Genomic DNA, 25,524 nt, shown 5'->3' with positions numbered 1-25,524 from the left:
GTGATGTAGGCTGAATTTCACAAATTCTTGTTTTTTTTTTAATTCTTCACCTGTAAAAAAATCAAGGGAAGCTTGCATTTACGCGCAGTACTTGAATGGCGAAGCTCTTGTAGGTGGACATTACAGGACCCATAGTTAAGTTTCATTATCATTGTTTATTTGCATAGTTGCGGGGCTAGTAATTCGTCGTCATATGCATTGAAGAAGTCGTCTTCTTTGCCGCGAGTAATAGATGCAAAGTCATCCTCAGCATTGCAGACTTCCACTATGCTCTTCTCATGCAGCGGTGGCGGGATCTGGAAGTCGTCTCGGGAGGGAGGGGCACACTCCAATCCATCTGTCCAATTATCCATTATGGCTTATGCGACGGTCCCGTGACCTCTCCCAACAGGGTCTTTTAAGTTTGGCATTGCGATAAAGTTTTTATCTATTTTTACATGGGCGGTAGCGCTTCACGACAGCGCTGTTTTTTTTATTATTATTATTAAAGCCACCGCGCGTACCGAAGGCGCTCAGTGGTCGCCGCGAGGCACGCGCTCACGAGGGCTCGGCATTTTCTTTGTATCTTTTTCCTGCAAGGGCGAACTTACGGCTTGTACAACAGCTCCGCTGTTAATACTTTTTATGTTTCCCCTGTAAGTATACTTTGTTTCCTCTTCCCCTGTAAGTACTTTTTATTTCTTCATCACCTGTTAGTAGTTTATTTTCCTAGTTTTTTTCCTACTTCTAACTTCCTTTTGTTTCTTCACTGTAAATATTTTTTTCTTCACCTGCAAATAGTTATTCCCCTCTGAATACTTTGTTTTCTTTTAACCAGGAAATGCTTTTTTTTTTAGTGTGCATCTTCTTCACCCGCAAATAAACCGTTTTTTTTTTTCATTGTAAATAAACGATTTCATGACGAGACCAGATGTGTTGCTGTAATGTCGACTATAATTTCTGATGTGAGCGGGAAAACTGCGTGCGGGCTGCCGGTTTGTTACGGCCGGGTAGCAGAAAGCGCTGCAGTGTCCGTCGAGACGTCTTCAGTTAATGACAGTTCGCAGGCTCTACGGTAGTGCCGATCTGGAAGACGGCGGCTGTATTCCGAGGAAGGCGAAATGCATGGCGCCCGTGTAGCGGGTGGTGTCAGTGCATATTATACAACCCCAAGCTTTTTTTTTTAATAGAACCACTTCACGTAATGCGCAAACGCTTTTGAAACTGCAATGCGAACTGGGCCCGTAAAACTACATTTCACGGGTGTAATGAAATGGGGTGACAAAAAATTTTTAGTGATAAATATTCGTTCTTTTGCTCTTCCAGAAAGCGCACGATACCGCAACGGGTTCGTTTTCACCTTGATGATAGAAATGCAGCCGACGCGATACTGGCGGTGCGCCCATTCCAGCCGCGCGCCTTACCGCGCCCTGGTCAACAGCGCCGCCCGTGGCATCCGCGCGCTGTGGAGTCACGTTTCCGCCGCCGGTACTCACACCTCCCCATTCTAGCCACCTTAGCACCGTGTCCGTGGCGCATCGGCCATGTCTGTGGCTGTTTCCAGTGTTGCCAAACGAAGAAATTGACCGCTAAACTTTTCAACGAACACCGTCTATAATTACCTGCTTCAGTACCAAGTACGGTGCAAAAGACTACAAACAGAAGAAACAAGTGAAGCGACTATGCCATGCTGATTATACTAGTTAGTTTGTTCTTTCCATGCATTTTGCACCATTTTTCGCACGGCTGGTAATTTTCTTGTGTGCAGGGGTGAGACAGCTGATTCAAATTTGGGAGCAGTTTTTGGAGCAACGAAATCTCGATTTTGGAGCAGAAGAACCTTGATTTGGAGCAGAATGACGACATTTATTACGTCACCTTAGGAGCCTTAAAATCAAATTTTTGGCAACTCGGGGGGTGGGGAAGGGGGGGTGGTGCACTTTTTAATGGGGTTTTGAACATACATAACACTGAAACAGCCTTTCAATGAAGTATTTTCTACTACAGTATCACAAGGCACGAACTGCGCTACCTTTTTACAAGCCATTTATAAATTCTTTGGCTCTATGCATAGATAGCATGGAGTGCCGTTGAAAACATTGAATGGAAAAACTAAGCAATCGTAAGGCATTTTCATTATCATGTGAATGCTGAAATTATTATTTTTGTTATCCCAGACTCGGCTTTACGCACAATTGTAGAGGCATGGCAAAAGTTGCGCAAAGCGAGGTGACAATCTTCGCACCCCACCAGCCCTCCCATTTGAATCCCCAAGGTGCGCATTGACTTCGATCACAATTTGAATAACGTTGGTATGTTTAGCCACCTCCCTCTTGGCATTAAATTTCACTTCAGATAGATAAACAATTATTACTAGCGTGCAATAATAGCCCGTCCCGCTATCGGCCACTGCTTGAACATTTTGCGGCTATGTAGCCTGCGCCGCCAATTCTGCAGTGTCGATCGTCTCATTTCCGCCACTCGGAAGCTTGCTGTCAAGGGCAGCAATAACTTAGCGTTTTATTATAACACCGCAATGAGTCCGAAATTTCACTTCACGCACCGCGCCTCTCACTCGAGGCCGAAACACGGTGAAATCACGGGCCCCACGTAATGTTGTTTTTGATGAACTCCTGTTCTGCGAGTCACGCAACTTTCCTCACCAGATCAAACGACTAAATGAAAACCCTGCCACCCCCATTACCAAAACCACAGTAGAAATCGGTGAAGAGCACTCTGCCTGAACTGGCCTGAACCACGAGCAACTGCTTCGCCCGACGGCCATGTTTTCCAATATTCACCACATCAAGATGGCGGCGCCCAGTATTGCCGTTCTGGAGATACGGCGCTCCGAAAATTGCCGTCTTTTCATCAATTTTTACCAGTAGTTTGTTGCCTGAGTACACATACGTATTTTTTCTACAGAACTTTACAATTGTTTTCCATGGGAAAACTTAAAAAAAACACAGAATATAACATGTGCAACCCGACATGGTGACCTTCGAAAAAACTATCTTGGGGACAATTTTATGCGGATTTTTTATCTGTACAAACAGGATCACCTTGGGGTTCTGGAAAATTATGCCGTCAGTAAGCATTTTCCCCCACTGAAACTGGCGGGAGCGTTAAAATCCTTGGCTCTCAGACTGTTTTGGAGCAGTTTGGCGCAATTTTTGCAATTTTCAAGCTTTTGGAGCAGCCTGGCGCAGGAAAGCAGATTTGTATCAAAAGTGCGCAATATGCGCAGCTGTCTCACCCCTGTGTGTGCAATAAAACATGGTCAGTGCAAGTTGGATACGGACAGACTATAAGTGCAACCACAGTTGGTCCAGTAATTTTATAATAGAATGTTTAATGAGATAAAACTTAATTAAAGAACAGCAGCAAATCTAGTCACCACTACTCGCAGCGGGCGGCGTCACCACTGCTATTACTGTAGAACGTAGCGCCACCCTTCAGGAATCGGTGGCAGGGAGGGTAGTTGGTGCAGCGCGCACATCCAGTAGCCCCGTGCGTGTGCTCCTGTCAGTACAGTGATGCATTTCGACCACAGCTCCCAAGTTTGTTTCCTTCTGACCGGCCATGTACTAGTCACACGTTAGCAAGCATAGTGCTTAATTAAAGGGGCCTTGCAGACAATGTGCAAGTTTGGTTCACTCGAAAGATTGCCTCACTAGAATAGCACTAACACCACTTCTAATGCAAACTCCCTCAAATGAGCTATACAATTAGGAAAAAAGAGAATGGCCACGCGACCCACTAGCTCAGTTCCCGCAACAGAACCTGTGATGTCACATGCCTGGCTGTGCGGTTGGTTGAGACCGGCAAAAGCAAATGCAAGTTAGGCAGGGCTTGTAATAAGCATGCCGAATGAGCTATTTGCGTTTAAATTTAGTGAACATTCTTTTATAGCAGTAAGAATGGTGCGCCAAACTAGGAAAGTTACGAACACACATGTAAACATAGAAGCACCTGTGCAAGCTCCGTGCGCTCTGACGGCCAAAGCCGCACAGGCGTCAGGCGTGTTGGGCTAGTCTGACCAACTGGCATAAGTGACATCGCCGTTATTTGGCCCCTGTTTGTCAAGCATACCCAAATTTTCACGAACGATTACTTTCAACCATAACAAAAGTAAGCCAAGCACAATCCGGTCTGGAACAGAGAAAGTGTAGACAGTGACCTCTTAGAGGTATGGTCACCCCATCTGTGAAAAGACATGGCAAGCAAAAAGACATTTCGCCGTCCGTCACAGCTCTTTAGCATTTTTCCTGAATACGTCGTGGCTGACGTCCCGAAATACACGACTTAGTGGGAGCATAAAATTTTGGCCTAAAATGTTTAATTTCTCAGTGAATAAAGCATCATTTTCTGCTGGACAAGCACAAGGGTCACTATGAAATAGCAAATCATTTGAATGAAATGAACTTGCATTTTGTCTCCATGGCCTCATATTTTCCAAGGGCACAACAGAATGCCAAAAATCGACTACGCTGCCACACTGTGAAAAAAAAAAAAAGTGTTGCCCTCCCTCTCAGATGCTTGAAAGCAGTGTAGGGATCATTTGCCGACCTCGCGACAGCCTTGATCAGTTGGGCAATTGTTGCTGACATGCAACTTACGTATTGAAGGATGCACAGTTGAGAGATGCACACAAACACACACCCATCTTTACTCGTGTCTAAGTTGTGCGAGCTCGACATGTTGGGTCGGCCAACTTGCACATGCTCCTAGAGTTGATACACATATGGCTCTTGCTACAAAACTTACAATGCAGCTTTCTGTGCGTTTATGACAAGATAAACATTAAATTCCGGGTGGGCCATACACGTACGTACATGGTGAAAAGATTCTGAGGCAGCCAGTGCGCATAAGTGCACAGAAAAGAACAACTATATAATCAACCTTAAAAACCCTAATAAGCCCTAAAAAAATGACCTACGAATTTCACAAGCAACCCCAAGCAAAAAACATGCCCAACTCCACATATACTTGAACTTTTTTTTCTTCTTCCTGAATGATGGTGCAGACAAGATGAGGGTTTGAGTGGGGTAAATAGTCACTTTGTGTTTGTAAGCCTGAGCATATGCATGTTAATCCTAGAATGGCTTGAAAAAACGAGTTCCACCTCTTGACCAAAAAGCTGGAGAACCCCTTTCAAAATTAATGTCCACCTGGGCCAGTTTTTCGGACACACCTAACACTGGCAATGCCAATACGTTGCTGCTAAAACTTCACCTCGTACACACTGTTTCCCACGTAACCGGGGGAATCGGAGCGCTGTCAAGCTACAGTAGTGCCCTTTTTTCTCTAACCTCCGCATGTTGTTGTGCCCCAAGTAAAATCTAATATACAGATTTACAGTGCTCAAATACAGATTTCACAGCAATACGTTCTGGCACTCATTTTCCGTGAGCCATCAGAGAATGGAATACGCTACCCCAAGAAGTTGTTGATTGCATGTCCCTTGACTCTTTTCTGTCTGGGTTGTCTAATCATTATGTTGCTCCTGCGTTATAATGCATGTTGTCGTTGAACAGCGACGCTGTTTCGCAAATCGTAATTTTTCGTGTCCGCAATTAAAAACACCAAGAAATTGCCGACGAGCACGTGCACATGAGCGCTGGCCTTGCGGCGATCGCCCGGAAGTTAACAAAACCAAGAAAATGCCTAGCACTCGTGTGTGCGTGCCTCGCAACGACCGCCCAGCGTCCCCAGCGCATGTTTATCAAGCCAAGCATACCCATTTTAAGAGATTGGCCAAGATTGGCCACAAAAAGAAAACTCCAGCGTTTTCCGTAATCATGGCAACACTTGCTCAGAACGAGACAGACATTACGCAGCGTACGCCCCTCCAAGGTGATGTCCAATGATTATCACTTCCGAAAAAATGAAAGAAGCTCACACTTATAGCAACAATGATGGCGTAAAGGTCATTGAGGCTGCGAAGAAGAAGCAAATCGGCTGCAGTTGTCGACTTAAACTTTCGTGATGGTCGTGAACGTTGCATACAGCTTCGCTACCTTCAAGACTTACACGTTAGTGTGAGTTTCCTTCATTTTTAATTTTTGAGTTGTGTTGTTATGAAGATGCTGCATTGTATATTTCATTGCACGGGTGTCATCGATATGACTGCTTTTAATCCAAGGCCTAGGTCTTTTGCAACCCTTGTTGAACCATGTGTGAATGATCATGTATGTTGTTGACCTTTCACTATTGCACCTTTCCTGCCAAAGCCTTTGTAAGGCTAGTAGTATGCTAAAAAAAAGTATAAAAATAAACAAACAAACAAACAAATGCAAATCCGAGAGGTGGCTCACTTGGCCTTCTTGCGGATGATGGTGACGAGGCGCAGGCAGAGCTTGGCATGGGTTTTCCGTGCGGGGAGGATGGCCGGGTGCCAGGGCTGGCTGTGGTGGGTGCTGTGGAAGAGCTTGGCACGCTCGATCACGGGCAGGATGTCCCGGCAACGGAGGCTCAGCTGCTCCACATCCGGCACCCAGGCGGCCTGCAGGGACTCCGCATCCGCCTTGGACACAGTCTTCAACTCGCCTCCTGTGCGGGAGACAACAGACGAATAAGCACCACCCCCTTGTAAACTAATCAAGCCACAGAACTCTTCGGTAGTGCCACAGCAATCATCATCATCATCATCAGCCTGTCTACGCCCACTGCAGGGCAAAAGCCTCTGCAATGGATCTCCAATTATCTAGGTCCTGTGCTAACTGTGACCAATTTATCCCCGCAAACTTCTTGATTTCATCTGCCCATCTAACTTTCTGCCGCCCCCTGCAACGCTTGCCTTCTCTAGGTATCCACTGTTACCCTTAATGACCAACGGTTATGTTGCCTTCGCATTACATGCCCCGCCCACGTCCATTTCTTCTTCTTAATTTCTACTAACATGTCCTTAACACGTGTCTGTTCCCTGACCCACTCCACTCTCTTCTTGTCTCTTGTCTCTACTTGTCCTGACCCACTCCACTCTCTTCTTGTCTAGACCACAAATGTTTCTCGCGCCCTCGTTTGGGGTGTCATATGTATTCGGTGCTTGGTGTAGGTCGGGATATGTTTCTTTCCTATTTACCCTCAAACATTTATGAGGAGAGAAAGGACGAAAGGTGCGTAACAATGCCTCACTTCATTTACCTGCTTTGTATGTGGCAACTCCCATCCGCCAAGAAAAATTCTCAGTTCCAACTCTTACCACTGACACTAGTTTGTTTCTTTTAGGTGGTTCGTTTTCTCTGCTCACACACAATGCAATATACACCGAAAATTTTCCCACTTAATTTTCCCACAAACTCTCAGCACCCTTAAAAAACAGGAATACCAATCGGCAAGCACTACCCTTGCAGGGTAGGGCGCCCTGTTTGAAGCTTTGTTGGATTTCAGAGTGCCTAAGGTGCAGGAATTTTATTTCTGTACTGCTTTTATGGGGAACATAACGAAAGCTATCCCCACCATCTAAACATGCAGGCAACCTCAGCCACACAACGGAAAGATGCAGGTTTGCACTAAGCAGGAGCTCGGGCCCTACAAAGACAAAGAGGGGACAAAAAGACAATTGTGCACACAGTAGGCTGGATCCTTCAAGTGAATTGGCCCATGGGACAATGCAAGACAGGCAACTAACCGAAAGGAATGAGACCAACACGAAGGCAGAAAGCCATCGTCACTGAGGATAACTGGCAAGATGCTGTTCTGAACTTGTCAGCAATTATGTCACAGGGGCACATGGATCCTTGGGTCTCAATGTGCGAGCAGACGCAGTGGTGACTTTGCAAAGTACGGCAGTGTTGTAACGTTCCACTTCAGTGTATTTTCAAACAAGGCAATGAATTCTGCACTTCTTGTGGTCTGTCAATGCTTCTTCGTTGAGAGTTCGTTATGACTCGATTTTCATTGCACTAAGGTGGATTGCAACGATCATGCTGTGTTTATTGATGACAACAGAGCCCCTGTCAATATTTGGGCTATTACTGGTGAGAAGACCACAGTCGGTGCTTTCAACTTCACCGTCTCGAAACACAGCTGTGACAATACCTGATAATCATGCCACACATTGGAATCTCCCACAGAGCAAAGCCATTTCTCTTTCCTCGATATTCTCTACCATACGGTGTCATTTTTGAAGATTTTACTAGGTCCGTCGTTCTTGTCACAATTCCTAATCTTTGTGGCCTATCTCGAACGTGACAACAGCAGTGATAATTTCCGTTGCTCGCTGAAATGGTCCCAATTTTTTCACAACTGTTCGCCAGCACTTTGAGCAGGTTGCCCTCATCAATAACAGCGGATAAGTTGGAAAAACGCGCCACTCACCGATCGCCGTTCCCACGAAGTCAAACCTGTACCACTGCCCCTGCGCACTTTCAATCATCAAAAGCGTGGAGGGCTCAATGTCTATGCCGGTTTCTTCCAGTACTTCTCGTTTGGCGGCCTCCTGTCAAAACAGTGAGAAATATTCGTGAGCACATCTATTTCACGGTCAACCGACAAACGAGACGTTCAACGTAAGGGACATCTTACGATGATATTCTCCCCAGGCTCCATTCGTCCAGCCGGTAAGTACCACGTTCCAGCGCAAGAACTTTTAGCTTCCTGCATCATCAAGACGTCCCCTTTCTCATTGATGACCACTGCCGCAACTATGTATGTGACGGACTTCTTAACCACGGGCTTGTAGTCGGGAAGCACGGTAGACTCGATTCCCTTGGCGGCTGAAGTAAACAAAAAAGCGTCATCGTACAGTTAGTGCCTTAAAATAACAAACGAACGACTCTATCGACCCCTTGCAACGGTGACAAACAACGAGATAATAACGTACATCACCTAATGAAGAATATTCCACCGCCCTGCCATTACAAACAGCGCAGCGTGCAACAGCCATAAGGAAGCTTGCAGTCAGTGACAGCCGCTGTCATTGCCGTTCAAAAAAAGACAGCGATATGTTGCAAAAAATACAATTACGGCGTGGCTATTTAAAAGGCAACTAAGACAAATCCCACAACTGGTGCCCCGACACTAGAGAAACGACTAGAATCCGCACTCCGAAAGCGTTTGCAGCCACCTCACCAAGCTCTTCAACTTGATCGGAGAGACTGTAGTCAATGGTCTCTGCAGCATCGTCGGTGATTGCTTGCCCTTTGAGCGTATCCTGTATCATGCCTTCGATTTTGTCCATTATGCGGCAGCTTAACTAAAATTTGAACCAATTAAGCGCCGACGAGATACGCCCAACGCAATACCACACCATTCGTAGGTTATTTCTTGTTTTGGTATGAGCTGCACTCGTGATGATGATGGTGACGTCCCGTTGGCAAGCGCCTTGCGGAAATATGTGTAATTTAAATATTTTGCCAGAAATCTTTATAACATATCGTTTTAGTAAACACCACAGTAAGCACGATGTAATTATTTTACTTTTACAACATGATTCGAAACCGAAACCTTGCCTTGTACTAAAGGCGCCACGTTTAAATCACGAGCACATACAACTGCAACGCATAATCGAGGTTAAGAGTTCCGCACTGATTTAGTTGTTGTCGAAGTGATTCAAGACCAGAGTGAATCGCTACAGATCTAAATTGCGTCGCATCATGGTGGCCGTCTTGGATAAGAGGAGACTGGTTGCTTTTTAAAAACGCAGTGTCTACAGTTACGTCCGACGGAACCCAAAATTGAAAACTAGGGTTACGTCCGACGGAACTTTAAGCCAGTTTCTATAGTTACGTCCGACGGAACCCAGAATTGAAAACTAGGGTTACGTCGACGTAACTTTAAGCCAGTTTCTAGAGTTACGTCCGACGGAACTTTAGGCCAATGTTTTGAGTTACGTCCGGCGAACGTAAAGCATTAAAAAAACGCAGTGTCTAGAGTTACGTCTGACGGAACCCAAAATCGAAAACTAGAGTTACGTCCAACGGAACTTTAAGCTGGTTTCTAGAGTTACGTCTGACGGAACCCCAAATTGAAAACTAAAGTTACGTCCGACGGAACTTTAAGCCCGTTTCTAGAGTTACGTCCGACGGAACTTTAAGCTGGTTTCTAAGGTTACGTCTGACGGAACCCCAAATTGAAAACTAAAGTTACGTCCAACGGAACTTTAGACCAATGTTTTGAGTTACGTCCGGCATAACATAAAGCACAAAAAATTTACAGCTCTTGAAGACTCTTGAACCAATTTACATGGTTCAAGAGTAATTAATAGGGTTGGGTGTCAGTTAATATTTCAACTAGATTAATTGGCATCGATTAATTCGATTATGCATGGATTATTTTGTTGTGTGGTTTTTTTAGGAAAAAATGACCAAAAATAATTATGTAGTAGTACATATCAGATCAATATGCTCATACACTTGTTCAGACACATTCCGTATGAGGTAAGTACGTCATCATCACGGCGCATGATGCGGACGCGACGCTTATCAGCTCGTTCGTCACTCACATTTTTTTCTCACGCCGCGCTTTGTCTTCGGCACGAACAGAGGCAAGGGGCATCTGAACAGGCGAAAAGCATCTAATAGCCGGATTTCCGGATTACAATGTTCTCAGTTTCTTTTACTTGTATTTCCTTATATATTATCTGCGGATGAATCGTGACCGCCGCACGCAAATGGCGGCAGTTCTCGGCCACACTCGGCAAGCATGATGAAGTTCAATGAAAACTACTCCCCTTGCCTCTGTTCGTGCCGAAGAAAAAGCGCGGCGTGCGCGTGACGTGTACAGCTCTGAGTGCCATGAGCGCGTGGGCGTGGCTTTGCGGCGCTCAGCTCCCGCACGGAGCCCGCTGTGCGCATCTGGAGAGCTGAGGTTCTGAGCGCTGTGGCTCTGCACGCAATTACAATTTCAAAAATCTAATTATCGATATCGGATGGACTCATGATCTTTTACAATTTCCCTATTACAACCAAGCACCTAAATAGAATAAATAGAAAGTTAATTATAACTTCTAGTTAAGTATGCCATGGCACTTGAAACCGTTTTATAGCTCCCGCCACGGTTCCTGTTCACTTGGCGCAATTAAAACAATTTTAGCTCCGAAAGCCTATTTTTAAAAATTACTTCGTCTTCCCGGAAACACCCAGTATATATATCCGCCGCTGAAAATCGTTCGTCTCCGTCCACGGGGACGACCTGCTGTATCCTAGCGATATACAGTTTCGATGTAAAAAACAAACGCACGGGGAATAAGATGAATACTTGACGTGTTGAACCCTCGATTTGCTACAATAAAGGCAAGAAAAAAATGCTGGTCATACACGACATGTTAAAGCGAAGCTTTTTATGGACACGCGAAAAGAACATCCGGCGCTGCCGTGTACGCAGAAAACTCCGCCGGCGCAAGAGGAGTTAGAAGTAAGGGGAGAAAGATTGGCTGAGTTTGTAGATGACGTAGCTATACTATCGCTTCTACCGACCCTAAGTGGGAACGGCGCATCGGACGGAGCGGAAACGAGTCTTTCTGGAAGCAGAGCGCGAGCGCAGCGCGCTATCTACGTGAAGCGCAGCTCAAGCGACAACGGCGGGTAGGTTGTAATAAATAAAAAAAATGAATTATTTAATTGCAAAATCCATCAACCCAGTTGGGATTCGAACCCACAGCACTGCATCGTACATCGTACGTCGTGTATCGTACAAGTGACAGATTACACCTATGGAGCGGGGAGGTTTCCGTTTGAACCCATTCCCATTTCACCCTTCCCGCTTGTTCCGTCCCGTTTCAACCCGGCGCAAAACGACCTTCCCGTTTCGCCCTTTCCCACTTGGCCCGTTCCCGTTTGAACCCGTTCCCATTTTAACCTTCCCGTTTGTTCCTTCCCATTTCAACCCGGGGCGAAAGAACCTTCCCGTTTCACATTTTCCCGTTTAGCTCCTTCCCGGAATAACGTACCCAGTTTATGAAACGTTATAAAAACATTTTCATATTGTTTTTCATTTATTTCCGTTTGTTCACAGCCGCTGCGATAGCATGCTCAGTACATCCAGAGTCCTCAATTGACTGCTTTTCAAACGTGGGCTTCACTTTTTGAATCTAGAGACGACGACATTTGGTTACAATTCGTCATACCAATTAACAAATCTTTTAAATTAACAAAGCCTGACAAACAAAGTAACAATTAACAAATTAATAAACAAATCTTTTAAATTAACAAACAAGTCTTTTAAACTAACAAACCAAAAAATGATAAAATAAAAAAGGCCAGAAAAGCGCCGCGGAAGCACAAATAAAAAATCGCAAAAACACCCTCACTTTGAATGAAATCGTATTTGGCGGACTAACACATGCAATCGTTATAATAGCGCAAGTGTACATCAATGTCGAAAAGAAACAGATGAAAACTATAAAAGATAAAAAGATGTATAAAAATAAAGTAACCCTATGTATCTGGATACATATGCCACATCTGGCTATAAAAAATCGCACTCATGAGAAGCGGTGAAAAATATAAACTTAGCTTTGCGTTGTATTGATTCTGTTTATTCCCGTCACTCTGGCGTAGTCAGTTTGCATAGTAGGGCAAACCTTCAAAAACTTAAGCAGTGCAGGGTCGTCTCTAGCCTAAATTTTCTTTACTAGAGAAACTTAAAATTGTCGCGGGAATACTACCTCTAAGGGCCTTTCAGACGTTCAGCGAGAAGACATCATAGTAAGACTATTAGGCAGCCAACCAGCTGAACGGGAAGGTCGTTTCGGGAACTGGCGCACACGGGACGGGTCAAGCGGGAAGGGCGTTTCGGGAATGGGTTCAAACGGGAAGGGGTCAAACGGGAATGGGTTCTTTCGGGCTACACCCATTGATTGTGGCTTGCTTAGGATTTCTGCCTCAGTCTTAAGGCGAGCTGCAACCAGTTTTGTGAAGCCCATATCGCCACTTTGGATGCAAATAAGCCCGGACTGAGCACTTCAGCAGTGCAGCCTCAGAAGTGCTTCACCTCGTATACGTTCATATGCCTTTGTAGATATATGGGGCTGAGAACAACACAGCGACAAGTCGTTTCCTCGGACCATGTCGGCCTTACTTTCTTAAAATTCCTTACTTGTTCAAGCAAGAATAATGCGGAAGACACGTTTTCAGCGGCCTTTGGCCGTATGTACGAAAGGTCCGCACTGAAGGAATCCTCTCTCAGCTGTTGCAGCGGTTTAGTCGCACAATTTGACTCATGAGGTCGCTTTCCTTCCTCTTCCACTTAACTTTTTCTGTAGTCAACAAGGTTGACGCCGATCTGCTGTCAACATAAACACCTCCATCATGCTTGTCTTCAAGGATCACCGCTCCAGGCTGTCCCGAATATCCATCTGGTAGCGTGCCCACGGGGGCGTCGTCAGGCAGGGTTTCTGTTGTGGCAGCACACGGAAGCGGGATAGAGCGAGATGTAACAGCTGACGAAGCGTCAGCGCACCCTGCGTCCCCAAAACGAGCCCTTTTATTCGAGCGCTCTTGATGTTCCGGCGAGCTCCAGTCCGGTGCTCTGGCTGCAGAAAATTGCATGCAGATGACAACGAACGCGAAAAAACGATGAGAATCAGAGCTCTTCGCCTTTCCCATTTCCCCTGTTCCCATTTGAACCCGTTCCCATTTGAACATCAGAGCTCTTCGCCTTTCCCATTTCCCCTGTTCCCATTTGAACCCGTTCCCATTTGAACCTTCTCGTTTGTTCCCTGCTTCCAGTGTCAATCACTGTCAGTGCCTCAGTGCTGGGCATACGTGTCTGGTCCAACTTTTCCTCTTTTTCTCCTCTCTCTTTTTTGCCCATTTCCCCTTTCCCACGTGCAGGATAGCAAACTAGGCTCTAGCCAGGTTAACTTTCCTGCCTTTCTTATACATTCTTCCTTCCTTCCTTCCTTCCCTGCCGCTTCAACCCGGTACAAAACGCCCTTCCCGTTTCGTATTTTCCCATTTAGCCCCTTCCCGGAATAACGCACCCAGTTTCGACTCAGGTGACTCGAACCGAGGCGTGCGATTTTTAAAATTAAAGTTGCGTCCGACTGTATTTTAACCTCATGTTTTGAGTTACGTTCGACGTAACCGAAAGTCAGAAACTTGCGCCCGCCGTAACCTGAAAATTAAATTGAAGTTACGTCAAACGTATTTCACCGTAAAAAAACGTTACGGCTGGCGGAGCCAAAGTATGAAGACGCCCTATGAACCTGCAACCTTTTTGCAATGGTCCGTTTTACGATACGCGGCGCCAATTAAAAAACAACACGTAGGTTGCTGCGTTACGTCCGACCCGGTACAGCACACCTTCCGTCTGCTTCTGCGTTGGTCGAGCGCGGTCTGGAACGTGTTACTCGCATGCGTACGCCGCGGCCGCGGTGATGGTGCCAGTCCATACGGTTGCATAAACGAATGCACTTATATGCAACGCACACAAAAAAAGAAAGAGCGAGAATTAACAAAATAGAACCTTTCCGCGGTCGCAGTGCCAGTCTGTAGCGCCCGCAGCTCTTCTCAAGAATGAAGTTGGGGTTTTAACAAATGCAACTATTAATTTATTAGGGGTAGTACAGGTATACTGTTTTATTTGCAGGAAAAAGATATCGCGAAATATTATTACCAAATCTTAACTAACTACAGAAAAAACTTATTTTATGAAAGCGAGAAAGGGCCAAGCCATGGTGGTACGATCCATTTTAATGTGTACGTCGCTAACGGTCACTTTATATGCAAATGTCTGTAGAAGAATGGCCATTGAAGTCTAAAGCTGAAATTTTTCCTCGGAGGAAACGGTTCGCACATATTTTTCATTCAGGCGTTAAGAACACGTACCCCAAGCCGTTTTCTCTTGCGTGTACTTTTTACGGGTAATACATAAGCGGGCACGCAGTGCGTTGAAAAGCAAAACCACACATTTAGGTAGTTATCCGTCTGTAATAGCGTTTTAGCATATCGTTACCGTGTTTGCGTCACCGTTTACCGTGTTACCGGGAGCAGGAGTTTCCGTTTGCCGCTGAAAACGGCATGTATTAGGCAGTTTTAGCATATCGTTACCGTGTGTGCGTTACCGTTTACCGTGTTACCGGAAGCCTCTGGCGACGCTGAAGCCTGTGCCGGCAAGTTACCGTTCGCGGTAACTCTCGCGCTGCGCAGTCGACTCCCGCAAACACGGTAAACGGTAACGTAAACACGGTAACGCTATGCTAAAACTCTCTTTTATTTAGCACACCGTTTGCGGTTTGCGTATTTCGGCCGCCGTGGCGCAAGTAGCGACATCTGATGAATTAGTGTCAAAGCAAATCACGCATAATTTTTTTTGCTGATATCTATTTGCTTTTGTTTAAAGTAGCTTGAATATTTCACTTTTCGGGCGAAGCGTTCACAATAGACCCTTTGCAAAATGGCCAAATCGTTGGCGGAAAAGCAGCAAGCCACTCTGGCAACACTGTGCACCCGCTGCGCCGCCATTAGAAAGGAAGCGAAAAGGCTGCGAGCACAGAGTTTCTATGGAGTAGCTACCGTCCACCGTCCACGTAATTGCATACGCGTCGTGGGGCAACAGACTCGTGAAGCCGTGGGCGAAAACGTGCAACCGCAACGGCGTTGCTACGACCTGCTTCCTTTCTAATGGCGTCGTCGCGTTCACCACCAGTGTTACCACCGCTGAATTCTCAGTGTTGTCCGCCTTTTTGCAAAGGGTCTATAACTGTAGTTGCTTTGACAATATAGCCATCACCTGTAGAGCTTAAAAAGAAAACGTGTCGGAAGGACCCTTTAAACCTAGTAGAGTTAGAGTCAATAGGCAGTTTTAGCATATCGTTACCGTGTTTGCGTTACCGTTTACTGTGTTACCGGAAGCCGCTGGCGACGGTGTAGCCTGTGCCGGTAAGTTACCGTTCGCGGTAACTCTCGCGCTGCGCAGTGGACTCCCGCAAACACGATAAACGGTAACGTAAACGCGGTAACGATATGCTAAAACTGCCTATTGACTCTAACTCTACTAGGTTTAAAGGGTCCTTCCGACACGTTTTCTTTACCGTTTACCGTGTTACCGGAAGCCGCAGGTGACGGTGAAGCCTGTGCCGGTAAGTTACCGTTCGCGGTAACTCTCGCGCTGTGCACCAACACGGTAAACGGTAACGCAAACACCGTATCGATATGCTAAAACTGCCTATTGCAAAATAGAATTTGCCCACGCGCTAAATATTTAGGCAAGAAATAAGTAAAATATGTTGTAGTAACTACTCAGTAACTTAATTACACTACCTTGCCCAGCACAATTTTGGAGGCCTAAAAGCCCACTGAACACAAAACGTCTTATAGATGTCCACCATGGTATTGCAAGGTCTTAGACATCTTGCACTATGCGAGTTAGCTATAAGACGTCTATTTTTTATGTCTCAAAGATGTCTTAAGAGAGATATCTACAGGACAATTGTGCAAGATCTCCGACGTCTTGAGCTCCGTGAGATGTTGATAAGTCATCTTTACTAAGATGACTAGAAGACGTACGAACCTCAATGTGTACAAGACGTTCCCAAGCAGCAGAAATTGCCAAGCCCAAGCACGGCAAATGATCAGTGGCCAATGCAGGGCCGTACCCAGAGGGGGGGTTTGGGGGTTCGAACCCTTCCCGAAATCTTTTCCAGGCAGCACGTAAACAATACTTACTGTTGCTTTCAGCCAAATTACCCCCTTCACAAAATTCATAACACCCCCCGAAAAAAATTTCTGGGTACGGCCCTGGCCAATGTGTCCGAGCTTGGCAATACTTCGGCCGCCATTATTGGCTGGCGCTTGGGAAAGTTGACAAGCCAACAAATGGCCAAGCTCTGGAAGGCCAATATTGAACAATTCTTGGCAAAGTATGTTGCCATGATAATGCCTATGGGTGCACCCCGTGAATTCTCATGCACATTTTTGGCTTTGTGGCCAGTCTTTATGACCAATGCCTATTTTATGGGATGCCTCGCTGCCCGATTTCTGCTTTATACATGCCCTTTAACAGGAATTTATTTAACGTAACTCATTTATTTAATGCGCACTCGTTAAATAATTTCCTGTACAATGCATCTATAAAACAAAAATGGGACCGCGAGGCACAATAAACAAAATGCATCAAATTTGCGAAGCAATTACGGGACTTGCAAAACAATTCAGAAACAAATCACCAGGTCCCTCTGTGTAGTTGTTTTTATTATGTACATCAAATTTACAACGGGAAACCTGGCATAACAGTGGCAAGAATAGGAACACAAACACGAAAGCAAATAGAAACACAATAGTCGAGAAAAAAAGCGCAGCTCATGAAGCGCGAACCGATTATGCTTCGGAAGACAGCTACGCCGCAGTGCCAGCCGCAGGATGGCACGAAGGCGACAGCTGTCTTTCAACAAGCCCACAGTAAGACAGCTACGCCGCAGTGCCAGCCGCAGGATGGCACGAAGGCGACAGCTGTCTTTCAACAAGCCCACAGTAAGACAGCTACGCCGCAGTGCCAGCCGCAGGATGGCACGAAGGCGACAGCTGTCTTTCAACAAGCCCACAGTAAGACAGCTACGCCGCAGTGCCAGCCGCAGGATGGCACGAAGGCGACAGCTGTCTTTCAACAAGCCCACAGTAAGACAGCTACGCCGCAGTGCCAGCCGCAGGATGGCACGAAGGCGACAGCTGTCTTTCAACAAGCCCACAGTAAGACAGCTACGCCGCAGTGCCAGCCGCAGGATGGCACGAAGGCGACAGCTGTCTTTCAACAAGCCCACAGTAAGACAGCTACGCCGCAGTGCCAGCCGCAGGATGGCACGAAGGCGACAGCTGTCTTTCAACAAGCCCACAGTAAGACAGGTAAGTCTTAGTCTTAGTCTTAGTCTTAGTCTTAGTCTGGGTTTAAGGAGCCCAAGAAAGACTATCGCCTTTAAAAAACATCACTGTAGAAAGGACCAATTAATAAATGTAGGTACCACCTCCAGGGAGGCCAGGAGCTATTGCGCATTACTGGCTCTATGGAGTGGAATCATGGGCATGGAGTGGAATACAACACATACTGCAGGCATTTTAAAGACGATAGTCTTTCTTGGGCTACTTAAACCCAGAAATTTTGGTCTGTCTGTATGTCTCTGTGTCTGTATGTCTGTCCGTCTGTCTGTCTGTGACTCGATTCAGCCACCCGGCCAAAGCAAAACAATGCCTGCGGAATAGTCTTACATAGTCACAGCTAAATCTACCCGTCTTGGTTCGGTGTAATGTTCAGACTTTTCAACATTGTTGAAGAAGAACAAGACATTACGCAAATATGAGACAACAAATCTGATGATGATGGTTTGATTTTATTGGCGCAAGGCTGACACGGGCAAAGAGCGCCAAACAGAAAGTTATTTGATGAGGAGACAACACGAAATAAAATCAGTTAAAAACTATGAGTACGGCTGGTGTAAAGGGCCAGGGTGAAGAACAAGAGTGGTTAAAAAATAAATAAGGTGGTTGGTGTATAGGACCAGGGGTAAAGCTATGGGTGGTATGAGATGAGTTGTAAAAAGTGAACTTCTGATAGGAACTTAAACGTGCGCTGAACAGAAAACATGGCATCATCTCCTAAGAAGTATGATGGGTGTGGTGGAATATGTCGTGTGTGTAGTTGAGGGAAGTGTTTGCGTCGTGTAGTGTCGAGTGCCTTACATTCTATGAGGATGTGGATCACGGATAGGGCCTCTCCGCACCTGCTGCACAGAGGTCTTGGAGATCCAGTGAGCAGGTGCGAGTGCGTTGCGTGAGTGTGCCCTATCCGTAATCTAGCCAAGGCGACTTCAGTGTATCTATTGCGTGTGTCGGTGGTGTATGGTCCCAAGTGTGGTTTTATTACGTGTAACTTGTTGTCGGTTTGTTTGCTCCAGTGTGTTTGCCATGTTTTGCGAAGTTGTTGTCTGATGTGTGGTTTAACGTCGGTGTAGGGTACTGTGGTTATGTCTACTGTATTCGAGAGTGTAGCAGCAGCAGCAATTCGGTCCGCTGCTTCGTTCCCGGCAATACCACAGTGGCCAGGGACCCAGCAGAGAACCAGTTCAAATTTGCGTACATACACAGACATAATACCCTTGACAATCAGATTGACAACGTGGTTTTTCGAAGGCACTGTTGACGACAGTGCCCGCACAACACTGAGGGAATCTGTATAGATAATGGATTGTGGGATGTGGTTTTGAAGTATATGATTGACAACAAGAAGTACACCGTAAGCCTCTGCCGTAAAGATACTAGTATGACTATTCAGAGTTCGAGTGACACTAAGGCCGGGCCCATGCGCCGCGCAGGACACAGAGGTGGCAGATCTAGAAGCGTCCGTATAAAATTCAGAGCACTTATACTTCTGCTGCAAATACAAGAAATGTTGCAGAATTGCACATGTGGGAGCTCGCTTTTTGTCTAGATGTGTAAAAGATGTGTCGCATGATACAGGGCGGAGATGCCATGGTGCTATAAAATCCGTTAGAGAACTTTGGATTGTATCTATAAAGGAGACAGCAAGCTCTGACGCCTCCTCTCTAACTCTGTAAGAGAAGGGCGCAGAGATCGATGGTCGATTTAACAGGAGTTCAATCATGGACGTATCATGAAAAACTGATTTAAAAGGGTGGTGAGGCATGGATGAAATTTTAAAAGCATAAAGAAGATCTGTGTAAGCTCGCTGACGTTGTAGGTTCCATTTGTTGCACTCCACATAGAGGCTTTCGACCGGGCTAGTGCGGAAGGCGCCACACGCCAGGCGGAGCCCGAGATGGAGCACTGGGTCCAGCATTTTGAGGGATGTTTTACTTGCTGACCCATAAACAACGCTACCATAGTCTAATCGTGAACCTATCAAGCTGGTAAAAACACGTAAGAGAAGTTGTTTGTCAGCACCAAAAGAGATGTGCGACAGAACCTTCAGGATATTCATTGTTTTTAAGCATTTATGTTTTAGTTGTTTTATCTGTGGGATGAATGTCAGCTTTTCGTCAAAGATAATACCCAAGAACTTGTGTTCCTTTTTTACAGGAATAGAGACACCGTGGAGTTGAATGTCTGGATCCGGCCGGATACCACGCCTCTTGGAAAACAAAATACAAGTGCACTTCCCGGGATTAAATTTAAAACCATTGCCATCTGCCCAGCCAGCTAGCTGGTTAACACCAAGCTGGACCTGGCGCTCACAGACAGACAGGTTACAGGATTTAAAAGAGAGTTGAATGTCGTCTACATAGACTGAACAGGAAATCGACGTTGGCAGCGCCTTACGAAGAGAATTCATTTTTACAATAAAAAGGGTGCAACTTAAAACTCCACCTTGCGGCACGCCGTTTTCCTGCACATGAACCCTAGAGAGTGCAGTTCCAACTGGCACGCGAAACGTTCTTTCAGACAGGTAACTGGCAAGCGTGTTCATCATGTTACCCGACATGCCAAAGGACTTCAAGTCGCTAAGGATGCCGTACCGCCAAGCAGTATCGTACGCCTTTTCAAGATCAAAGAAGACCGTCATGCAGTACTGCTTGTGGAGGAAAGCATCTTTGATATAAGACTCTAACGCAACGAGTTGATCGTTGGTAGATCGCCCCGCCCTGAAGCCCGCCTGGCAGCTCTCGAGAAGACCATTGTACTCTAAGAAGTACACAAGTCTCCTGTTTATCATCTTCTCGAAGAGCTTACACAGGCAGCTTGTCAGGGCAATGGGGCGATAACTGGCAGGAGAGGAAGGGTCCTTCCCTTCCTTTAGGACAGCCACTACTATGGCCTCCCTCCAAGAGCGAGGAATGTGCCCCGAAAGCCATATTTTATTGTATAGGTGTAAGAGTGTTTCAAGAGTGTCTGGGTGTAGGTGTTGTATCATGGTGTATGTGATTTTGTCTGCACCTGGAGCTGACGTCTTACATGTGCTCAGAGCAACCTTCAGCTCATGAATTGAAAAACAAGAATTGTAAGAAGTGTGCGACTTGTTGTTATCACGCAGGGACTTCTTTTCTACAGATTTTTTGTGTTTCATGAAAGTGTTTGTGTAGTGTGCTGAACTGGACACGTGTTCGAAGTGTTGTGCAAGTGTGTTAGCCTGGTCTTCCAGTGTGTCCCCTGTTGTACTAACCAGGGGCAGGCTGTGTGTCTGTTGTCCTTTTAGTTTTCGTATTCGTGTCCAGACTTTGTGTGTATCAGTGTATGAATTGATGGAAGTGAGGAAGGTGCGCCAACTCTCCCTTTTCGCCTCACGATGGACTCGCTTCCCAAAAGCCTTTGCCCGTTTAAAAGAAATGAGGTTGTCTGACGTGGGGTACCGGCGAAGGACACCCCACGCCTTGTTCTGGGCCTCTCGTGTCCGCCTGCAGTCCTCGTTCCACCAGGGCCTCCTTGGGCAGAGGGACCCACTGGAGGCCTGGGGAATGGACTTTTCGGCGGCGTCGAGGATGTGCGCCGTGACGAGTTGGGCGGCTTCCTCCACGTGTAGGTGTTTTATGGATGTGTGGTGTAGTTGAGATGTTTGTGTGAATGTGCTCCAGTTTGCTTGTGATTCATTAAACCTTTTATGGGAAGATGGACTGCTCGGGCCTATACCTATATACGTTAATGAAGTGGGGAAATGGTCACTACCATATGGGTCTGTGCCCACACCCCAATCAAGACATGGAAAGAGAACTGCGGAACCAATAGCCAAGTCAAGATGCGAGTATGTATTGTGTCCTAAGTTATGGTATGTAGGCTGTTTTTTGTTGAAAAGGCATGCTCCGGAGGATGTAAGGAACTTCTCTATCAGGCGACCTCGGGCATCCGTTCTGGTGGAGCCCCAAAGAGAGTTGTGCGCATTAAGGTCGCCTGTTAGTATGTATGGTTCGGGCAGCTGGTCAACCAGTGCCTCGAAAGCAGAGCTCAGAAGTGCAAAATCAGGAGGAATGTAGATGGAGCATACCGTTACCAACCTATTAATTATTATCGTACGGATTGCTACAGCCTCGAGGACAGTGTTTAAAGTGACAGGGTGGCATGCTAATGATTTCCGGGCGATAATGGCCACACCTCCTGAAGAGTGGGTGCAGCCAACCCTGTCCTTTCTGAATACCATGTACCTATTTAAGAAATTTGTTTGTTTAGAGTTGAGGTGGGTTTCCTGGAGACACGTAATACTTGGCTGACTGGCATGCAGAATCTCATACACATCGTCAAGATTTTTAAGGAGGCCTCTGCAGTTCCATTGGATGATATTTTCTGTTCCCATTATTTAAATTTAAGAATGACTGGAATGTGTGTGTTCGTGTGTGTTCATGTGTCGTCTTTCGGGGCTGTTACTCTTGGATTGGGCTTTTTGGGCCTTTCTGCAGGCTTGGAAGTCGGTGGCCGCTCCTTGCGCTGCGTTGCAGGCAGGAACGGCCCCACATCCATCTCGTCGTCGGATGTCCGAGGGGTGCCCGACGGACCGGGCCCCCCGGACTTGGCCCCCCTTCGGGAGCCCTTCGTTTGAGCCGCCACCGTCGGGGGCGCCAGAGGTGGCACAGGCGGTGCGGTGGCGGTGGGAGCCGGTGCGGGGCCCGTGGTGTCCATCACCTCGGTACCCTCCAACGCACTGGAGGACGGGGAGACAGAGGCGGGAGCGGCACCGGTCCCGACAGGAGTGGTTTGCACCACAACCGCTGCTGCCTCAGCAAGCGGCGTGGTGCCGGGTTGGGCTGCGTGAGGCAACCCAGCGGGGGGCGGGGGCGGGACCAGGTCAGACTCGCTGAACTGGGTCCCTGTGGACACCAGACGCCGCTCCGCCCCCCGGCGAGCCGCGTCAGCGTACCTCCCCAGAGGGAAAGAGGCGAACCTCTTTCTCGCTTCCGGGAAGGTGATGTTCTCGGTTACCTTGATGTTGATTATCTTTTTTTCCAGTTGGAACTTTTCGCACTTGCGGGAGTACGCTGCATGCGGTCCCCCGCAGTTTACACAAGTGAGGGTATCGGATTGGCAGTTGTCACTAGGATGATTGTGCGATGCGCATTTCGCACACGTCGTTCGGCCACGGCAAGAGTTCGTACCGTGCCCGAACCGCTGGCACTTAAAACAGCGCCGCGGGTTCGGGATGTACGGACGTATTGAGCACCGGATAAAACCTGCATATATATGTTGTGGGAGAACTGCGCGGTCAAAGGTCAAGATGATGTGCTTGGTGGGAATCTCCTTGTCGTCTCTACGGATAGTGATGCGTCTCACGGCAGTGACGCCCTGATCCTTCAAGCCGGCGAGGAGATCCGCATCGGTTTCGTTCAGGAGGTCTGTCTCGGATATCACACCCTGCGAGCTGTTGAGGCTCCGATGGGGTGTGACCCGAATGTCAAGATCAGCCAGTCTAGTCTGAGCTAGAAGCTTTGCAGACTGCTGCTTGTCATTTATTTCAATGAGGAGTTCACCAGACCTTTGTTTTTTGCATTTATACGATTTTCCTACTATGGCTTCAAGATACTTGGCGATCAAGAAGACTGACTGAGATGCAAGAGGGTGGGTTGAATTGAGGGATTCCATCACAAGAAATCGAGAAAAATGGTTCGGTTCAGGAAAGGTTAACGACGGCAACGGAGGAAAGGAAACTTCGGTGCGGCCCGTTTTCGGGGGCCGATCACGTTTGGGGGGGGGGGGGGGGGGGGGTTTGGAAAATGCCATATGATACATTGGAAAGCAGGGAGACGGGGGTACTTTCTCCTTTGACCTTACCCTGGTAGTCAAAGAGGTCCCGGAGCTCCCTGCCTGGTGAACAGACAGGGAGCCCATCGGCCGGAGCTTGACCAAGGCTCCGACGGCCACCGTTTACGGCTTCTACCCTTCACCTTTAAACACCTCGCCACGGTTGGACACGGCTTATGTTGGGAGCTCGGGGTCCGCGGTGTCGCTGCTCACCGTCACCATGAATACTCAAGGTGCCCCGTGCGGGGATGAGACAACAAATCAATACAGAAGTGATATTTGCAGTGTTCCTTTATAAAAATTCAAACATGCTTGACTTTTGCCAAATTAAATACTTCATCAACTGCAGGAAAAGAATTCACTCCGCCGTCGCCTGCTGTCGCCAGCGCCACTATAGCTTCTGGCGCCATTTTAAGAAATCAACCAGCAACAGTTACGCAAGGTTCCACTAGATAGTTTCCACGTTCTGCTTGCAACGCACGTGGAGTAGGGAAACGCGGTTCTATAAACGTTGAAGTAGGGTGCCTCGATTAACGCGCGTCTTCGCCGTACTCCACTGCTCCAAACGCTGACGGTTTGGAGCAGTGGAACGCGGGAAATTTAAAATGATTTAAGCAAACGTTTGGTGTCTTTACCTTGGGAGGAGCGCGACGCAAGAGGAACAACATGAGAGGTGAGCGGTAAAGCGAAGGGAGGCATTTACTTGGCAAAAGTCGATAAAGACTATCGTCTTTTGATGACATTTGCAACGAAAGAAGCAGATACGCGGCCAATTTTTTTTTACAGCAAAGCTGTATACCTCTACCACCTCCCCCCCCCCCCCAACGGTTTCATCGACGTAAGCAAAAACGATCCCTGTGGGCAAAAAATGCCCGCCAATCCACCCTACGAAGGTGGTTTGAAAACGAAGCTGTAAACGACACCCACAGTGATTACCCATGCAACGTCACTTGAATTCACACACGTGGCTCTACAAAAGATGAAACCAGAGACAAGTGAAATGCCGCCACACGTGCCGTGAGCGGAGCGCACAGCGGCGCGAAAGGTAGCGTGACGCTATCACATGGCATTCAGCGAGAACGCAGGGGGTAAACCCGCAGATGTGCTCGGTGAGTGCACCGTCTAACTCCCGCGTGGGCTCTCTCCGTGTGATACCTAGCCCTTCGGTAAGCAACATTAGGTTGGGTTTTGTTACCGACGTCTCCATCATGACTGCAGATAACAAAAGTTCCGCTCTTAGATGTACTGCTTATATCTAGAAAAGTCAAAAATCCTCGGCTACCAAGCAAATTGCGTTAGTGCTCACATGAAGTCAAACAAGCCGATATCAGTGGGCATGGAAGTGCAGCAACGATGCGCATCTACAGCGACCCTTTCGCTTTTGTTGTGCAGATTTTGACCTTCCTTGCCTCGTGGAAAATTCTTCCGCTCCCGGCTAAGACACTGCAGCCAACTGCGCAACTCGGCGGCAAAGGCTTCCAGGCGTTGCATTCTGCAGTAAACACTCCGGACTGCCAAGCGCAGCAACCGTTTTTGTGGAACGACTCCCCGGCCCTCTGCGCACCGCCGTCATCCAAAATGACCGACGCATCACCGCAGCTCTACTTAAACAGCTGGGACCCGAGGATAGCCTTCAGTGGGCATGGAAGTGCAGCAACAATGCGAGTCTACAGCAACCCTTTCGCTTTTCTTGTGCAGGTGGGTTCTGCTCCTTCCCTTTATAGCAAAAGATCAAACAATGCTTGCTGCTGCTTCCATGCCCTTGTGTAATGATTGCTGTGACAAGCGAATGTGTTCATGTTGTAAAACTGCTGATCATGTCTGGCGATATTCAATCAAACCCCGGCCCCCCAAAGGATGTTCCTGACAAACACTACAACGAGCTGCTTTCCCTTATTAAGTCATTGCATAACAAGATAGATGTAAAGCA

The 25,524-nt window shown here is 47.1% G+C and overlaps 1 protein-coding gene across 2 annotated transcripts in view; it reads right to left on the bottom strand.

The window, feature by feature from the left end:
- Positions 1-25,524, bottom strand: part of LOC144152903 (8-oxo-dGDP phosphatase NUDT18-like) — a 53,198-nt gene that overhangs the window by 22,816 nt on the left and 4,858 nt on the right. The window contains exons 1-4 of one of the 2 annotated variants that reach the window (XM_077684456.1): positions 9,055-9,271; positions 8,509-8,699; positions 8,302-8,422; positions 6,297-6,531 (exon numbers count right to left, since the gene is read on the bottom strand). In XM_077684456.1, coding sequence (XP_077540582.1) covers positions 6,297-6,531; positions 8,302-8,422; positions 8,509-8,699; positions 9,055-9,163 — 656 coding nt within the window. In that variant the 5' untranslated portion in view covers positions 9,164-9,271. Of the gene's footprint in view, positions 1-6,296; positions 6,532-8,301; positions 8,423-8,508; positions 8,700-9,054; positions 9,272-25,524 lie in introns of those variants that run through there. The other variant, XM_077684457.1, reaches the window with a different exon arrangement.

Source organism: Haemaphysalis longicornis, unplaced genomic scaffold (assembly GCF_048455015.1).
Source record: "Haemaphysalis longicornis isolate Haplotype H1 unplaced genomic scaffold, Haemaphysalis longicornis Haplotype H1 scaffold_9, whole genome shotgun sequence".
Classification (NCBI taxonomy): domain Eukaryota; kingdom Metazoa; phylum Arthropoda; class Arachnida; order Ixodida; family Ixodidae; genus Haemaphysalis; species Haemaphysalis longicornis.
This window is presented reverse-complemented; position numbering and strand designations above follow the sequence as displayed.